The sequence below is a fragment of the Cuculus canorus genome, chromosome 8 (genome assembly GCF_017976375.1).
Source record: "Cuculus canorus isolate bCucCan1 chromosome 8, bCucCan1.pri, whole genome shotgun sequence".
NCBI lineage: Eukaryota > Metazoa > Chordata > Aves > Cuculiformes > Cuculidae > Cuculus > Cuculus canorus.
In genome coordinates this window covers 13,752,965-13,770,779 of record NC_071408.1, presented here as the reverse complement: position 1 = coordinate 13,770,779, position 17,815 = coordinate 13,752,965, and the positions used below count along the sequence as shown (strand labels likewise).

At 36.8% G+C, this 17,815-nt stretch overlaps 1 protein-coding gene across 38 annotated transcripts in view; it reads left to right on the top strand.

The window, feature by feature from the left end:
• Positions 1-17,815, top strand: part of LOC128852856 (hornerin-like) — a 56,761-nt gene that overhangs the window by 2,703 nt on the left and 36,243 nt on the right. For 31 of the 38 annotated variants that reach the window (XM_054072800.1, XM_054072799.1, XM_054072797.1 and 28 more), the window contains exons 2-20: positions 215-410; positions 2,546-2,682; positions 2,973-3,064; positions 4,118-4,226; positions 4,843-4,869; positions 5,230-5,268; positions 6,062-6,106; positions 7,251-7,292; positions 7,908-7,949; positions 8,711-8,743; positions 9,599-9,634; positions 13,082-13,120; positions 13,728-13,745; positions 14,288-14,323; positions 15,730-15,771; positions 16,512-16,541; positions 16,794-16,829; positions 17,150-17,188; positions 17,760-17,795. In XM_054072800.1, the coding sequence (XP_053928775.1) occupies positions 215-410; positions 2,546-2,682; positions 2,973-3,064; positions 4,118-4,226; positions 4,843-4,869; positions 5,230-5,268; positions 6,062-6,106; positions 7,251-7,292; positions 7,908-7,949; positions 8,711-8,743; positions 9,599-9,634; positions 13,082-13,120; positions 13,728-13,745; positions 14,288-14,323; positions 15,730-15,771; positions 16,512-16,541; positions 16,794-16,829; positions 17,150-17,188; positions 17,760-17,795 (1,074 nt within the window). The remainder of the gene's footprint in view (positions 1-214; positions 411-2,545; positions 2,683-2,972; positions 3,065-4,117; positions 4,227-4,842; positions 4,870-5,229; positions 5,269-6,061; positions 6,107-7,250; positions 7,293-7,907; positions 7,950-8,710; positions 8,744-9,598; positions 9,635-13,081; positions 13,121-13,727; positions 13,746-14,287; positions 14,324-15,729; positions 15,772-16,511; positions 16,542-16,793; positions 16,830-17,149; positions 17,189-17,759; positions 17,796-17,815) is intronic. The other 7 variants (XM_054072832.1, XM_054072830.1, XM_054072831.1 and 4 more) reach the window with 3 other exon arrangements.

Sequence of the window (17,815 nt, the reverse complement as noted above, 5' to 3'; positions counted from 1 at the left end):
AATATTTTAAGTACAAAATAGTTGTCACTTATTGCAGTGTTCTACCAGTGTGTATTTTATTTTAATTTGTTTTCTTCAAAATACAGTAATGCAAACAAAGCCCAGCTTTCTAGGCTTGTTCTGTTTCCTGCACTTGAGAAATGCACGTATTTGTCAAACATGGCAACTACTACAAAGAAGTTACTATAACCTATATTACCTTCTTGTTCCACAGATGAGGAAACACTCCTACTTTGTTTTTCTATTCTGTGGGCTATTTTTGCCTGGAATCCTTGGTTTTCCACAGACAAATAGCTCAATTGATTGTGGTTCCCTGTTACCAAACCATGAAGCTAAACCGCAGACAACTGCACCACCGTTTCTTATCGTTGCATCATTTGATAACTTTGAGCCAGGAAATGAAATCCCAGGTAAGTAGTTTGAATGACATAAAGTCTTTATCTCTGTTTCCCAGAATTACCATCTTTCACCAGAATTCCCCCGTTTCCCTCTCAATGTAGATAAATTTATTTTTAATTTCAATCTCTTTCATGTATTCCTGACATATTAATCATTTCTGACACATTTTAATATGTATACTTGTATGCATATATTTGTGTAACTGAAAGTATTCTCTTCTTTTCCTTTTCTCCAACTAATAAATACATCTTAACTTCATGCTACAAATTTTGTGGCAAAATGAAATGAGACAGCTGGACAAACTGGACGAATAATTGGTTACTCTTTATCTTGATATTTGAGTATTTGCTGTTGTATCAGGCCTCTGCAATACAAAGGGCTTCTGTTCATTAGGTGTTCATATGCTGCCATCTTACAGGAAAAATAAAAATTCAGGATGAGATATAAGATAACTCAAGAGTGAGACATTTTGAGTCATCCTTCTAAGAGTGCATCCCAGATTTTACTAAATTGCAGGAGGTGGAGCTGTTGTGGCTTGAACCACCTTTTGATCTTCCTAATTCCAAATTGCTGTCTGTATGGAACATCTTGACAGCATTGTTTCTCAGCACTATGTTGCCACCTTATGGTGCTGTCCCACTTTGAGTGGCTTGTGATTGCTTATTTTTCTAGCCGTTGTATCTATTCCACGCTCAAAGAAGCGTGGAAGTGAGTTGTAACCCATCACATGCCCATTGTTGTATCTCAATGGGTTAAAAAGAATGTTATTCACTAAGCAGCTACTGTTGCGCTGGGATTCTATTTTACCTGAACTTAGTAGCATGGATGTGCTTCCATGGAGAGTGACACGGAGGGAGGAGAACAGAGAAGCATCGCTCCTATGATAGCTGCCGTAATTGGAAAAACAGATGTGAATAACTCCTTCAGTGGTGGGAGGGCTCTTACGTTACTGATAGCTGTTTTTAAAACAGTATTGCCAGCAAAATCATGCAAAAATATTGAATCCATATACGAGTGCCTTTCCCCACACTTTCTTGTTTCAAACCATGCTTTTCTTGCTTTAGCAACTACTTTTCTATTGCTTCGAACTGTAGGTCATCCAGTACCTGCTCTCAGGAGCTGCATTATGTTGCACTTCCATTCAATATACCTCAGGTTCACCTGTGGCATGCCATGTGCCAACACTCTTACAGTCACTTCTGTATTTGATTTAACACTGTGTTGAAGTCTGCCCTGTGAGACCTGTGAAAAATCAGTGAAGTAGGGCTGAAAAATGATGACAAAGTGGAGGGTTAATTATGCAGGTGTTTGGAAATGTTAAATTATCAAGGTATGATTGGTCTGTGCTTTGGCTGTTGTGTCATTCCCAGATTATCCATCCTTATTTTTACTGACTACATATATCTTTGGGCGTAAACCATTATTCTCATTTTGTGAAAGTGGCTAATATGGGTATTAGCAAAGCAAGTTTATGATAGATCATAACAAACTTCTTTATGCCTCTTGACATTTAATTTAAATTTGGATATACACAGAACTCCTCTCTTCCATATTTTCCTGAGCTTTTTCTATAACAAAAATTGAGTAAAACTGAGTAATTCATAAGTACTGATTTTTCATAGTTAAAATAGAACATGAGAGCCAAACTGTCTAGTTTCTCATTTTTCAGTGGTAACACAAAAAAAAATGGTTCTGCAATTCAGCCCTAGGCAAAATTTAATCTTTTCTTTTGAAACAGAGGTAGAAAGAAATGCAGTCCTCTCTGCCATGGCTATTTTTATTTTGTAGGCCTAAACAAACAGAAAATAAATAATCTTTTGCTCAGCAAGGCCATTGATCCATACGTGTGGACAGCAAATGAGACTAATAAGGAAGTTGTTGTTGTTTGGTAGAGCAGAATTACTTTTAAAATTGTAAATAAATCATATCTTTCATGAAACTTTACACAGAAACACCTCTTCAAATTTCTTCCTTAATAACTAATAAACCCCATGAAAATCCCAACATTTTTTTAAATTGTGAAATATTTTAAGTAATTTTTGAGCATGCAGTCTTGTGCCTTGGAGTGAGGAGAAAATTATTTAAAAATTTAAGAGGTTTTACTTGTGTATTGAACTTAAATTTCTCAAAATGTATGTTTTCGTAGTGACTCTGGAAGGACTGAACGGTGTTGGTTTTAAAGAATTTCATCTACAAGCTCGAGAAATAGAAGGAGATGTTCCTGTTGGTACTTTTAATATTACAGATTCAAACACTAAGGGCTTGGAATGTCATAACGTGACGGTATGTGTTCAGTCTTTGGAATACTTACTTAAGCTTGTTTTTTCTTTTAAATGTTTTAATCAGAATTTTTTACATGGTGAAGTTATTTCATCAATAGAGGTTAAAAATCTAGACTTTCTCAAGAATTACGTTTGTTCCCTACATCTGATATGAACCTAATATAGAAACTGTCTGGCACTTTTTAGAAGGATATCAGTGTTGTTTTTTGTTGTAGAGACACTTCCCCAATAATATGGATAAATGTGACTTTTGCCTCTTATATAATTATACGTATTTCTTTTTAATTGCAGAATTCAGCAGTAATTAATGCAAATTCAAATGTGAAGCAGAAAGTTACAACAAAATGGATGGCTCCGCATGGTGTTAAAGATCTTCGATTTACGTAAATAATTGGTTTTCTTTTTTTGCCTTGACATTTTTTTTGTGCATTATTTTGACATGGATCTGTGTTGCTTTTTCTGATGTTTGTTGTCTTGCCACAATCTTGTTTTTTTCATAGTTCATCATAACTTCCCACCGCATTCATTAAATGGCATGATTTCCATGTCTAATTGTAAGAAGTAAATAATGTTGTATACATGTTAATGTATGTAAAGAATCCCATCAAGCACAATGTTTTAATGAATGTCTGAGTAACCAGTTTTTACACTTTGACCTCTTTAATTACAAAAGCAACAATACGAATTGAACTAATTCCCTGAATAAAGGGAGATGAGACTCTATTAAATTATAACTTTTCTTATTTTGAACAGCAGAATAGTAGTTTGATGTAAAACGCTTGTAAGATAGGGTTTGGTTTTTTTTAAATAAGTCTACAAGACACAAACAAACTACTGAAAACAGGAGAAGACAAATTTATCCTGTGTTTAATGCTATCTTTCTTGCAGACCTGAAGCTTGTAAAAATATCAGCTGTTCTAACAAAATGCATCCTTGATGTAATTGCAAAATATCTAAATAGCTTGATATTGTTTGAAGTATAGAGTTACGATAGGGGCATCCTGGCCTTGCCTCATTGGATCTTGAGGAATACAAAAAGGGGCGAAAACCCCACATATTAAAACCACTGTCATTTCCACTCATGAATGCCATGAACATCATCAATACAGATTTTGAAAGGTGTGGCAATTTTCATGGACATTTGAGTTAATACTCCCCTCTGGAGTTAGTGCTTCTTCAAATAGTGTCCATTCCTCTTTTGCTCCTTCTCAGCATCTATTTTATTTAATTTCAAAATTATGTCAGATGAATATACAGGAACTGAGGGAAAAAAATTGTTCTGAAAACTCATGATATTTTTTGCAAACTTGTACTGTATACCTTTCAAATCAAAATAGAGTAGATTTTCTTGAGGAGGGGGAGAGAGGAGAGTTGCCTGCTATTTTATACTGAAATATGTGGGTAGAAAAATAATGATTATTTCCTTTTCATTCCAGTGCAACTGTAGTTCAAGATCTAGAGAAATTTTGGGTTGGAATTCAAAGCAAAACTCTCACACCTATGAGTTCTGCATCAGTTAATGTGACAGGAAAAAGTAAAAGGAAGGTATGTTTTGAGTGCATTTGCATGCTAGAACTTAATAGAGTAAATTAAAATATCTTTGAGTTGATACAAAACGTACATTTTTTTGTCACATATTCATTGACTAAGATGGCCAAAATCATTATATACTTTCAATACTTTTCATTTAATTGCTTAATCCTAATACTAAATTGATGGAAAAAATAAAGCAAACGTGAATACAAAACCCTAATAATCTAGTTATCAAAACAATTCATAGCATAAAGACAGAAAATATTGGTCATAAGGAGAACTCTACTGTACTACTGGCATACTGTGCTGTTCTTAACTGCTGCCCCAGCCCTGGGGAACCATAGCTTTATAGCATATTCTCATAAATTTGTTTGGGTTTTGGCCTAGAATTATGCTTATATGAAACACCTCAAACATGTTAGGCAGCCAAAGTAAAGAAAGTCTGTTCACTTTTACTGTGTTGGTTCTTGACTGTAACACTGATTTATATCATCCTGTGATCTAAACAAGAGTGAACCCCTGTCTTTTGTCGCTTGCCTGACTTAGATGTATTTCTCATTTCCCCTAATAATTTGCATGTTTTCCATAGCAAATCATTTGTAACTGTTTCCTCTATTTTTTTCCACAGCTTATGATAGCACTAGAATGTAACAAGGTAAGAACAATTTTTCTTCAGTTTCCCAATTTTCACTTTTTAATCTCAGTTTTAGAATTGCTGTACTACAGATTCAGTTATGTCATGGTTATAGAATGAAGATTATATCTGCCATTCAAATTACTTTCCTAGTAACATCTCATTTATGCTTAAATTTTTGTAAGCAGTATTGAAGGTATTTTTATTTTTATTTAACCTCAGTTCTGGTTCCAAATTGTCACAATGTGTTAGATATTGTAAGGACTGAAACACTTTCCTTCACTCAGATTGGCAATTAGTTCAATTGATTTCCTGTTTAAAATACTTTGGTATTAATACAGCAGTCAATAAACCATAACTGGAACCTGTACTTTCTTGCAGCGTGGAGGGACCTACACACCACAAGGCCGGTGCATCATGGTAAATAGTCTTTCTCCAAAGACACTGACATACTGCTAATTGCCCAGGACCTCAATACATAGCCAAAAGCTGCTTCTAGTCATATTTTTCTCCCTCTTGTCTCTCAATTTATTTTTGTTTTGGGCTATTTGCCTTAGTTAATTAAAATCACACACTTTCTAAATGGTTGTCAACCTTGTTATCATTTCATTCTGCAGCTTCTCTCTACCTAATCTAGAGTTATTTTCTCGTTTTCTGTCTTCACTTTTTACTCATGGTTCTTGCTTGCTTTTCAAGACCACTTATTTCAACAGCTCTGAAAATCAGGATCTTCTGCAAATCAAGATCTACATCTAAAATCTATTTGATCATTTTTCCCTGAAAACTATCACTGTTAGCTCAGTGAAGAAGCCTCTTTTTCTTCTTTCTTTCCTCCCAGACAACATAACCTCAATATTGTAGAGTCTAGTGATTGCCCAGTCATATCAGCAAAAAATTTGTCACCTACTTTTCAATGATCTTGACATTGTAAGTCTGCTTCTTAATGATGGACGTCAAGTGTATGAGGCCAGATGAAAAAAGGTGCAAACAGCAGAATTATGTTAATTTATATCAGCTGCTTTGGCATAGTTTTGATTATTTGGCTTTAAAGATCTCTGAAAGAATTTTAGTAGTGTCAGCTAGTGGAATGAAGTCACAGAAAACTACCTTGTGTTCTTCATTTTGCCACCAAGTAGACCTTTCTTTCCTGAAAACCATTTATATAAAAATCAATTTTCTGCCAAACAATAACTGGCTGTTTTTTTCTTTACAGGTTGGACCTTCCAGTTCATCTCAGAACAGCTATTCAGGCAGTCAGGTAAGAGTCCTTACTTTCAGCATTTGTATGTTTTCCTCACTAAGAGAACTAAAATTCTGTAGCTGCAGGGTACTGAGGTGATTTAATACCGTACTGAAATATCATCTCTGCTAATTAACATAGAATTCCAGAGTTATTCATCCAGCAAACTGCATGTTCAGCACATGTGCATGCAAACACAGTCGCAAACCATTTGGTTTACAGTTTTAGAGACATCTGGCATAATGAAAATGTAACTGTACTTATTAAATCATTAGACGTTTTTCTTATTATTTTTATAATCAAACAAAAAGGAGTAGTTATGCATGTGTTTTACTGTCTTCTCAAAAAAAATCAAAATTTCTCTGAACTTTATCAGGTATTCATATTCAGATATTGAAGCTCCAGTACAATATCTGTACCATTTTTAACAGCGGATTATACTCATGGTTGAAAATCTAGGGATTTCACTGTCTAGTTAGCCTTTTAAAACTTCTGTGGTATGTCTGCATTCCCACTAATCCATTTCACTTCTTTAATCATAGAAATGTGTTTGTTAATTGTCTTTACTAGGATTATGTGCCTGTTTGCACTTGATGCATTCCGGTACATGTCCAGTTTCTTGAACTGAGCTTCTCAACGATGTATTTTTTACTAGTGATAGCATTTATTCATTAATTATCTGATAATATTCCATTTGCTTAATCCTCAGTAATTGTACGTGGAGTTACTAGAGTCTGAGATATACCAGGTCTTTTGATGTGTATACTAAATACTGAATTTCTTGTATTTCTTTCATTTATAATACATACTCTTCTAAAGAGTTGCGTTTTTCTTTGTCATGTAACTACCTCAAGCTATTAATTTTTTTCTAACATATAAACCATTTAGTAAAACTACCTGTGAATTCTGAAAGGTTCTATGACCAATGACAAAGTATATGAAATCCAGATGATGACTAATGTGCCATACTAAATTAGAATGGTTACAGCCAGTTGCTGGAGAACTGGTAACCTCTGTTATTGTTATCCAATATTTGCACACACATGTTGTCAGTTGTACAGCTTTTTATGCCATAAACAGCAAGGCTATTTTTTTTCTCCCACTGTATCCCTGCTTTTTGAAACATGGAAATAATGTACTTCTTTTTTTATTATTATTTCAGAGTGGAACAGTCTACACAATAAGCACGAGTGGATGTGGCCCTGTAAGCACTTTTTTAGACTGAATTCTTTTGTCCCCAACGTAACTATATCTATAGTAACTCCTAAAATGTCATATTAATCAAAATGTGTCTTGGATTTTCACCAAGAAAAAGAAAATTACACTTTTGAGGGAACCTATTGATTGTATTAATTATAACAAATTAGGTTTACATTAAACAAGGAACTATTACTATTTATGCTGGACCATGATATTTTGTTTGATTGACAGTAAGTCAGGAAGGTGTTAACTTTTGTTTCAGATTCCTGCTTCCTCATTTTTTACTTGTGTATTTACATGTTACATAAATAATATGGTTTGAATTATGACCACTATATTAAATCTTTATCATTTAGTTCCGTTAAAATAATGTCTTGGCAACATCTGTTTTAAAATATTTCCAGATATCACTAGATAATCACTAATATCACTAATGTGGTTGTTCTTATGTTTGCGTACGAGTGTTCATGCAGTAATAGTAGAGAGTACAATACTCTCCTTATCATCTATTCTTTGCATAGTCTACATAAAAATGTATCAGAATTGAGGGTGTCTGAAGTGTGTCTTTTCTTCTAAAGTTATTATAGAAGAGAAATAACTGGCTTCATTTTTTTCCCAGGGAGGTGCTGCTGGTACATATAGTCAGCACGCCTGCAGAGATGTAAGCTGGCTATATATATGTTTTTTTAATTGTCTGCTGCTATGTTTCTCACTCATCTCCTTATTGCAAACTGCATTTTGTTCTCTTCTTCTCTTCTCTTTATTTTTCTTCCTAAATCTATTAAAGAAAATGGTGGTAGTCTGAAGTATTATTCTGAGACTAAAAACCAAATTCAAAAGGTGTTATGTTGTACACCCTTGAAGTGTGGTCTTCTGTGCTATAGGGCTTACTTATCACAAATTACAAACATTTCATTTGTTAGCCTGCTAAAATGTCAGGATTCTTACTGTGTAATGCTTTTTGTCTGTTAGAGTAATTGTCTTTGGATACTGCATATTGTGCGATGTTATTTGGGGTTTTTAATAACTTTTATGTAAAAAAAAAAAAAAAAAAAAATGTCCTGTAATGACTGCTAGGCTAAGGAACTGCTTAGTCATATGGTTAACTTTAAATATATCATGGGTTATATTAATTCCTAAATATTAAATATCTTTTATCTTTGTTTAATATGTAAATGTAAAATCTATTTGTGATAGCGCAACATTAATGTTATGACTATAGCAGAAAGTTGGAAAATTTTTACTTCAGTTGTCTTTAAGGAAGTCCAGTGTACCTTACTATTGCCCTAGATTTATTTAAGTATAGATGAAATCAGCTTGACTTGAAGTGTACATCCTCTAAGGAAAAAAGTGATGACTTTTAGTTATAATTAACTATAAATTATTAAATAAGTCAATGCTTGATTTGTGGTTTTATTTCAGAGTGCATCCAGCAGTGGTCTTACCTATGGTCAGGTAACTCTGTGCTTCCCAACGTGTTTTCAGTTTCCTAAGATATTCAGAAACTAAGCAGTTGTGCCCAAGTCTTATCCCCTTCTGTGAATTCTTATTATCATTTGATAAAAGAGGACTGTTTTCAAATGGCTAAGTAATAATCGTATCTGGAAATAATTTCAAAAGATTATTTACATATTTGGTGTATGTTGTGACTTTGTTAGAAGATATTTGTTTTGCACAGAAACTCAATTATATTTATTCTGTAAGTGAACACCAGTTACTTTATTATGATTTTCCAAAAGTCAGTGCTTTCTTTGATTGTTACTAAGAATTGAAACTCTTTTTGTGTCTTTTGCCTATGCAATTGCACATTCGGATTGTTGAAATGGAAAATTTTGCTGCATGTTATTTTCTGCTTCATTTAAAACATTCCTATTCTTATGGCACATCCCATTTATTCTATTTTATAATTCAACAGTAGGTTGTTTAGTTTTGGGAGTATGGGTTCTGGAGTTTCTGTTGGTTTCGTTTTTGGTGAAGGTAGAAAAGAATAATTTTTTTTTCTGCCAATAGTTTGTTTTTATTATAAACAAACTTCCAACTTGATGTTGGATGAAACATTTGCAGCTTTTCTACAGTGCTGTGTAAAACTAACAAAATAATTGATGTTTGTGGGGAAAAAAAATTAAACCAGTTGATTTTTTTCAGTTGTTCATTTATTAATTACCAATACATTATTTTTTTTTCTTCAGAACCTTATTATGTTTCATACTTTAGGGAAATTGTTAGCACATTTCCCACAAAAATGGTATAGCTGTAGTTAATTTATCATACATTTAACTTAGCATAAAATGGGTTCTGTGTTCTTTACAGTCTGTTCCTTCAAGCACTTCAGATGCCAGTAAGAAGGTAAGCAATCCTTTTCAATTCGAAGGGGAAAATTTCTTTCAGTTGTAATTTGGCATGAACTGATTTCCTTTCAGCAGCACTAGAGTTCCTCTTAGCAGTTAGGACTTTCCAAGGTTTCAATGCAGATTGATTAACACTATTTGAATCTGCTTGGTTCTTAGATCCTTATGCTGTGCTGTCGTGGCTTTTGCTGATAGTTGGCTTAACTGTATATATAATAAAATTTCATATATGTTTGTGCAAATTTGGTTTTAAAAAGTTAGGATAGTGACTGTGATGTAATTAGGACTTTTAGGGATATAGATTATGCAATTATTATTCAGATGGGGCTGGAGAATGAGTGTGACTCAAAGCGAGTGAAATTGATATTACTATTGAATTTGATTCATAATATTTACATGGACTCTCCCTCTAAGTTCAGCCGCCAGGAAGCTTATGACTAGTACTGTGATGTGTTCAGTAAACGTACAGTGTACTCATTCATGTCCAAATAGGTCTATTTTTTCCCATTTTTATTTCCAATTGTTTTAAGAATTCAAGACATACTGATTATATTACTTTTTAATAACTTAGTTTTAAAAATTTAATACTTCTCCCTGTTTTATACTGATAGCACCAACTCTCCTGTTCCTTTTTACACCACTGGATAATACAAATTGCTTTCAATTAAAAAAGAGAGGGTGGTAAGCTTCCATTTAGAAAGCATTAAAACCTAAACAAAAGATACTACTATTGCATTTGACTTATTTTTTTGTAACAAACTCAATATTATTTTTTAGCATAATACTGAGTAAAGATAAAATAAATTAATCTTCCAGTTTGGGGTGAAAATTGATGGTCAAAAAGGACACACAGTATAGGCCAGTGGATATAATGCAAAACTGTATCTTGAGAGCAGCCCTGCAGAGAAGGACTTGAAGGTGCTGGTCAATGAGAATCTTGATATGATCCGGCAATGTGCGTTCACAGCCCAGAAGGCGAACCGTGTCCTGGGCTGCATCAGAAGAAGCGTGGCCAGCAGGTTGAGGGAGGGGATTCTGCTCCTCTACCCCTCTCTTGTGAGATCTCATTGAGAGTATTGTGTCCAGTTCTGGAAACCTCAACATAAGAAGGATATGGAGCAGTTGGAATGGGTCCAGAGGAGGTTACAAGGATGATCAGAGGGCTGGAGCACCTCCCATATGAGGACAGGCTGAGAGAGTTGGGCTTGTTCAGCTTAGAGAAGGCTCCAAGGAGTCCTTATAGTGACTTTCCGGTATCTGAAGGGGCTACAAGAAAGCTGCGGTTGGACTGTTTACGAAGGTTTGTAGTGAAAGGACTAGGGACAATGGGTATAAACTGGAGAGGGGCAGATTTAGATTAGACATAAGGAGAAATTTCTTCACCATGAGAGTGGTGAGGCAGTGGCACAGGTTGCCCAGGGAAGTTGTGGCTGCCTCATCCCTGGGGGTGTTCAATGCCAGGTATGACGGGGCCTTGAACAGCATGATCTAGTGGGAGGTGTCCCTGCCCATGGTAGGGGGTTGGAACTGGATGGTCTTTAAGGTCTCTTTCAACTCAAAACATTCTATGAATCTGCAGTGAAATCTTGCCTCTACAGCTAAGTCATTGTGTGACTGGGAGCAAGTCTCCTTATACTCTTATTTAAACATTGTATACGAGTATATAATGTTCATGTTCCTCAGGTTCATGAATACCTGAGGAACTTGAACACATATAAGTCTATGGGACCTGACAAGATGCATCCTAGAACCCTGAGGGAATTAGCAGATGTGGTTGCCAAGCCACTCTCTGTGATATTTGAAAAGTCACGGCTATCAGGAGAAGTTCCTGGTGACTGGAAGAAGGGTAATGTTGTGCCCATTTTTAAAAACAGTAGAAAAGATGACCCTGGAAACTACCAACCTGTCAGCCTCACCTTTGTGCCTGAGAAGATCACAGAACAGATCCTCCTAAAAGCTATGCTAAAGCACATGGAGGACAGGGAGGTGGTTAATGGCAGCCAACATGGGTTCACGAGGGGCAAATCCTGTATGACCAACTTAGTAGCTTTCTATGATGGGGTACCGGCAGCAGTGGACACGGGTAAATTGATGGATGTGATCTATCTAGACTTCTGTAAAGCCTTTGACATGGTCCCCCACAACCTCCTTCTGCCTAAATTGGAGACATATGGATTTGATGGGTGGACGGTATGGTGGATAAGAAACTGGTTGGATGGTTGTATTCAGAGAGTAGTGGTCAATGGCTCAAAGTCCAGATGGAGATCCACGATGAGTGGTGTCCCTCAGGGGTCCGTAATGGGACTGGTGCTGTTTAATTTCTTTATCAATGATATTGACAGTGAGATTGAGTGCACCCTCAGCAAGTTTGCGGATGACACCAAGCTGAGTGGTGTAGTTGCCACACCAGAAGGACAGGATGTCATCCAGAGGGACCTGGACAGGCTGGAGAAATGGGCCTCTGAGAACCTAATGAGGTTCAACAAGGCCAAGTGTAAGGTCCTACACCCGGGTCGGGGCAATCCCCATTTTCAGTACACAGTGGGGGATGATATGCTTGAGAGCAGCCCTGCAGAGAAAGACTTGAGGTGCTGGTCAATGAGAATCTTGATATGAGCAGCAATGTGCGCTTGCAGCCCAGAAGGCCAACCATGTCCTGGGCTGCATCAAAAGAAGTGTGGCCAGCAGGGCGAGAGAGGGGATTCTGCCCCTCTATTCCTCTCTTGTGAGACCTCATCTGGAATACTGTGTCCAGTTCTGGAATCCTCAATGTAAGATGGATATGGAGCAGTTGGAATGGGTCCAGAGGAGAGCTACAAAGATGATAGGAGGCCTGGAGCGCCTTCCCTATGAGGACAGGCTGAGAGAGTTGGGCCTGTTCAGCCTGGAGAAGAGAAGGCTCAGAGGAGACCTTCCAGTACCTGAAGGGGCTACAGGAAAGCTGGAGAGGGGCTATTCATAAAGGCTTGAGGAGATAGGACCGGGGGAAATGGGTATAAACTGGAGAGGGGCAGATTTATACTGGACACTAGGAAGAATTTTTTCACCATGAGGGCACTGAGGGCACTGGCACAGGTTGCCCAGGGAGGTTATGGCTGCCCCATCCCTAGAGGTGTTCAAGGCCAGATTGGATGGGCCTTGGGCAGCCTGATCTAGTGGGATGTCCCTGCCTATGGCAGGGGGGTTGGAACTAGATGATCTTTAAGGTCCCTTCCAACCCAAACTATACTATGATACTATACTATGATACTACTATATTCTTATTTGCATGGTAATGTGCATTAAAAATGTCTGTAGAAAATGTATTTTATAGACATCATCACCCATAGCATTGTTATCAGACTTTGTAAATGTATAGAATTCAATATTCTTAATTTTCCTAACATATTTAACTATTTAAATAAACTCTGTAAGGAGTAAACAGCTTTCTCTGATTTCTCTATAGGTAGTGGTTGTTGCCAACAGCAACCCTTTCCCACCTGTGGTAAGCAGTTTCTCTATAATACTCAAAAATATTTTCACTCAAAAAGTTTTCAAATATCTGCATACTTAATTTGTTGGAAAGATGCCTGGCGTATGGACACAAATCCTTGACAGACAAGTTCTACTATAAGTGTATTATCTTCAGAGAAAGTCAGTACTAAGACAGCTACAAATCTCATAGTTCTGTGACTGCTGTTAGTATTTGCAGATATTGGACTAGCTGTAGATTTCAAGTCTCTGCATACAGCCCCTGTGTTTCTGAAGTTTTGATTTGCCGCTTATATTGCAATTTTCTTTTGAAAATCCACTTCCATGCTCATCTTTAAACTATTATGTTTCCACTCTGACACTCGGAACTCATTCAGTCACTCAAAAGTAGGTGTAGCCTTCAGGTGGTTAAAGTGAGTTAGTATGATATTTCGTTTGATATGCAAATTTTTCTGATGTCTAGTGTCTAATCAAACATGTTGTTGTTCTAACCTGAATGAAGATTAAGATGCACTTGTTCTATGCTATCCTTTCCATATCTTTCTTTCATGTTCTGCTGCAACTTTGTTTGGACGAGCCCCTGTGCAAAACAATTAAAGACTATTTTCTTTCATTTGCAGCGTCATACCTACCCCCAGGTGAGCATACTTTTTTTTCTAATGATTTCTATAATAATAATGTAGCTCTTATGGCATCAACAGTTGTCTCAGGATGGTGGCTGCTACCCTTTTTGCATGTCTCTCATGCCCAAAAATTCAGTAAACAAATGACTGGAGCAGGAATTGGATATGTGGTGACATATTTCTAATGCAGGTGATAGTGAGACAGGTTAAAGGGATGATGATGATAATGATGTCTTACCTTAACTCACCACATTTGGAAAAGCGAAGGTGATTGGTACTGAAAAAAGGGCAGAGCCTGTGTTCTGCTCTTCTCCATGTAAGCTGTAATAGAAGCATGTGCAAGTATAGAAAATTCCTTGCTAGTGTCAGGCAGCCTCCCGAAACTTCCAGTTGAGGATAAACTAGTTTAATGCTGGGTGTCAAGAATCTGATACTCAGTATATCACATGTACAACTTTTCCCTTTATTCTCCCAAGCAAAATAATACAACTTAGTATCATCTGCATGGCATTTAAACAGGTCAAATTAAATGTCTTTTGTGGCTTTCTATTTTTCAGAGTTTGGGAAGTTCTGCTACTAGGATCATAATACAGGTAGATGTTCTTTCTCCATTATACTTGAGTTTTAACTGAAGCCCTATCTCAGTAAACCAAATAATGATTAATCTCTTTGGGAACAAATAAGTATGGATAACTTACAAATACTTTAGATAGCCACAAAATAGAGTAGTGGAGGATAGCATTTCTTTGGTTACAGCACTTGGTTGCTGATTCAAGACCACTACTGCTGTTTTCTACAGTCATAAGATATGAAAACTTCTGCATGCTAATCCCATAGTGCTCCTAAAATTTTGAAAATCTAACCATCTTCATCTGCTCAGGAAGGTGAATGGAATTCTAAAAATTAAGCTTGAATGTTATGTGATGGAATATGCATCAATCATGACCTGTGCAGCAATATGTTCATTTAAACAGTCCAGTTTTTTAACGGAAACAAGTTCAGTGGTACATTTTCTAAAATGCTGGTGTTAGCGCTTAGGTGAACTTTTGTTTGCTGTTGTGTTTATAACATTGCTTCTTGGTAACCAGGCACTAGGGAAGTTGATTGCAAGCCAATCTCTTTAAGAATACACTTGTAAAGTAGTATAGATATCTCTTGGGCAAATTTTTTCTGAGTCATTTGCAATTTTAACCTACCTGCAACTCTATGGTTTTGGATTTCCTTCCTTCAAATGATAGTTCTTCAGCCTGTGACAACAAATCCTCACTTTCATTGGAAGAACTGTAGCAGGTCACCACACCTGCAATTTGTCTTTTGAAAGTCATTGCTTTCAAAATGCTTGGCATTAGATTTTTCCGTTGGTACTCAATGCTGTCAAAGAAGGGAATAAGATTTTCTTGTTAATCTATTTCTGAATTTAAGTGTATAGCATTTTGATTACACAGGTTAAATATTTTTAACACATATATGTAAATAAAACTGAAGAATGTTTGATTGTTCTCATAATTCACATACTTTGTGGCAACTGAAAGATTTTCTGCAGTCACTTTTCCTTCCGTTACATTGTGACAGCGACAATTTTTGGTGTGCTGAAGATTTTGTCAAAAGTTTGTTGTGCTTATTAATGAAAAAATCAGTCATAATATGAATGTAAATAGATTTCAATTTAATGGTAATTTGTGTGATACATTTAAAGGGCGGAATTATTTAAACTCACTTGAAATGCCATGATATGACAAAATGATGTTGTTGTATGATGAATTTTCATTAAGAAAATGACACCAAGATATATAAATACTTTAAGAGTTTGATTTAAGAAGGATCTTTGTACACTGAATATTGAACATTTTAGGGCATGGAGATGGTATGAATAAAGAAAGGGCTTAAGGAACTCCTTCTGTCTTTCAAACTGTCTAGCAGATATAATAGTGTTGTTTCTTGAAAGGGCTTAGTAAGTAAGCTATTCATCTTATAAATAACTATTTTTTTTTCTCTGTAGAGTGGACAAAGACAGCAAAGCAGCAGTAGCAGTTATGTTCAGGTAAGCGATGAACTTAAAAAGGATTAGAAATATTCCTGTAAGTTTCACTAAAGGACTGAGACAACTTGAAAATAAATTATTTCCTACATTTTTTAATGTATTTCATGGGCTGCAGATATTTTTGTTTATACAGATTTAGACCCGTGTATGTTAGATCTCAAGTTTCCAAAAGATGTGAAGGGTAGTTGCCTATCCATATCAAGAAAGATTGTCGATCGTAACTGTTAATCTCTATGCAACATTTTCAGTCTTATTTAAATCCATGCAGGTAAAGTTACCTGTGTGAAAAACTAGTGTGTGAATTTGGCAAATGCTAACCTAGTGGTTAAATGGTTGCAGAGTAACACATGAGGATATCCATAGTATGAGCTCAGGTATGAAGGCTCTTTAGAATTCCTTCTGTTTGGAATGGGAGGGGAGAGCAATATTCTCTCTATATCTGGCATATCTGGCAATATTCTCAGTACACTGCATGCAACCAGGAAAATCCTTCAAAGAGATAGGTACGACTTCTAGGGATCAAGGCCACAGGAAGGTCAGTATTCAACATCACAAACAATCACAATGCCCAGGGTTGGCAGTCTGTTATTCAATTCACTGCCTTTGGTGACAGTAGGACAGTCTGCTGCAAAGATGCAAGAATACTGCTCTGTCTCTTTTGGCTCAGAAAGAGCCATAAACTTTGTGTTCTTTATAGAAACCTCCTTGTCTGGGTGGTAATCATCTTCTCTCTTTTATAGGGTTCCCAAGGCAGCCAGTCCTTTGGCCAGGTGAGATTTTTTGCTGAATGTATCGAGCTTTGTCTGTAGGAGCCTGCCTGGCAAATGGGCTGTGGGGGCTGGCTGAGATTTTTCCCCTTCTCAGTGTAGGTGACTGGTCCTTGATTTTGGTTTGTGCCATTGAATTACCATGAACGAAAAAGGATGTAGTATAGAGGAACTTTTAGTGGAAATGGGCTTTTCTGTCACATCTGTGCTGAAACCAGAGTTTTGTTTACAAATGAGTTCTTGCCTTTCTTACAGGGCTCCCAGCCTCAGGGTGGCAGTTCCTATGGCCAGGTAAGCATCCTTCAGAATTCCGCATTTGAGTGGAGTGCCACGGCCCTGCAAAACCACTTAGCAGTCACTCAGAATTTGAACATTAAAGGACATTTTTCTCTGAAAATGTGTATTCTCACGCTCAAAATTTATCTAAATGCTTCTTATTTATCTGAAATCCCAGCATGTGAAATCATCGCACTCAGCATCACTGTGAGGGCCAGGAGGAAATCCAGGCCCTTCGCACTGCCTGTGAAGCTTTAGGATGTAGTTTTTTTCCTTTTCTAATGCAGGCTGGATCCCTTACAAGAGGGAGGTAACTAATGTTGTCTTTGTCTTAGGGTGGCCCAATTTACTCGGGCAGCAGTTCTTATGGTCAGGTAAGCCAACTGGATAGTCTATTGGAAGTTCTTCACTGATCTCTTTAGGACCAGCACAACAGGCAGAGTTTTGAGAGTCATATATCCTTTGGGGGTTGTGTTTCGCCACAATTCATGGCTTTTTTTGAGTGCAGGACAGTCCGCTGCACAGCTGCTAGTGAACTGTTGTGACTCCTTTGACTCAGAAAGAGCTTCTGGGGAAAAACTTGTGCAGTTGTATTTCCATAAACATTGTGTTCTTTATAGAAGACTCCATGTCAAGGTGGCACTTATCTCCTTCTTTATTAGAATTCCCAAGGCAGCTAGTCCTTTGGCCAGGTGTGACTTCTTGGCTGAAATGTGTTGACCTTGTCTATAAGAGCCTGCCTGGCAAATGGGCTGTGGGGGCTGGCTGAGATTTTTCCCCTTCTCAGTGTAGGTGACTGGTCCTTGATTTTGGTTTGTGCCATTGAATTACCATGAACGAAAAAGGATGTAGTATAGAGGAACTTTTAGTGGAAATGGGCTTTTCTGTCACATCTGTACTGAAACCAGAGTATTGTTTACAGATGAGTTCTTGCCTTTCTTACAGGGCTTCCAGCCTCAGGGTGGCAGTTCCTATGGCCAGGTAAGCATCCTTCAGACTAT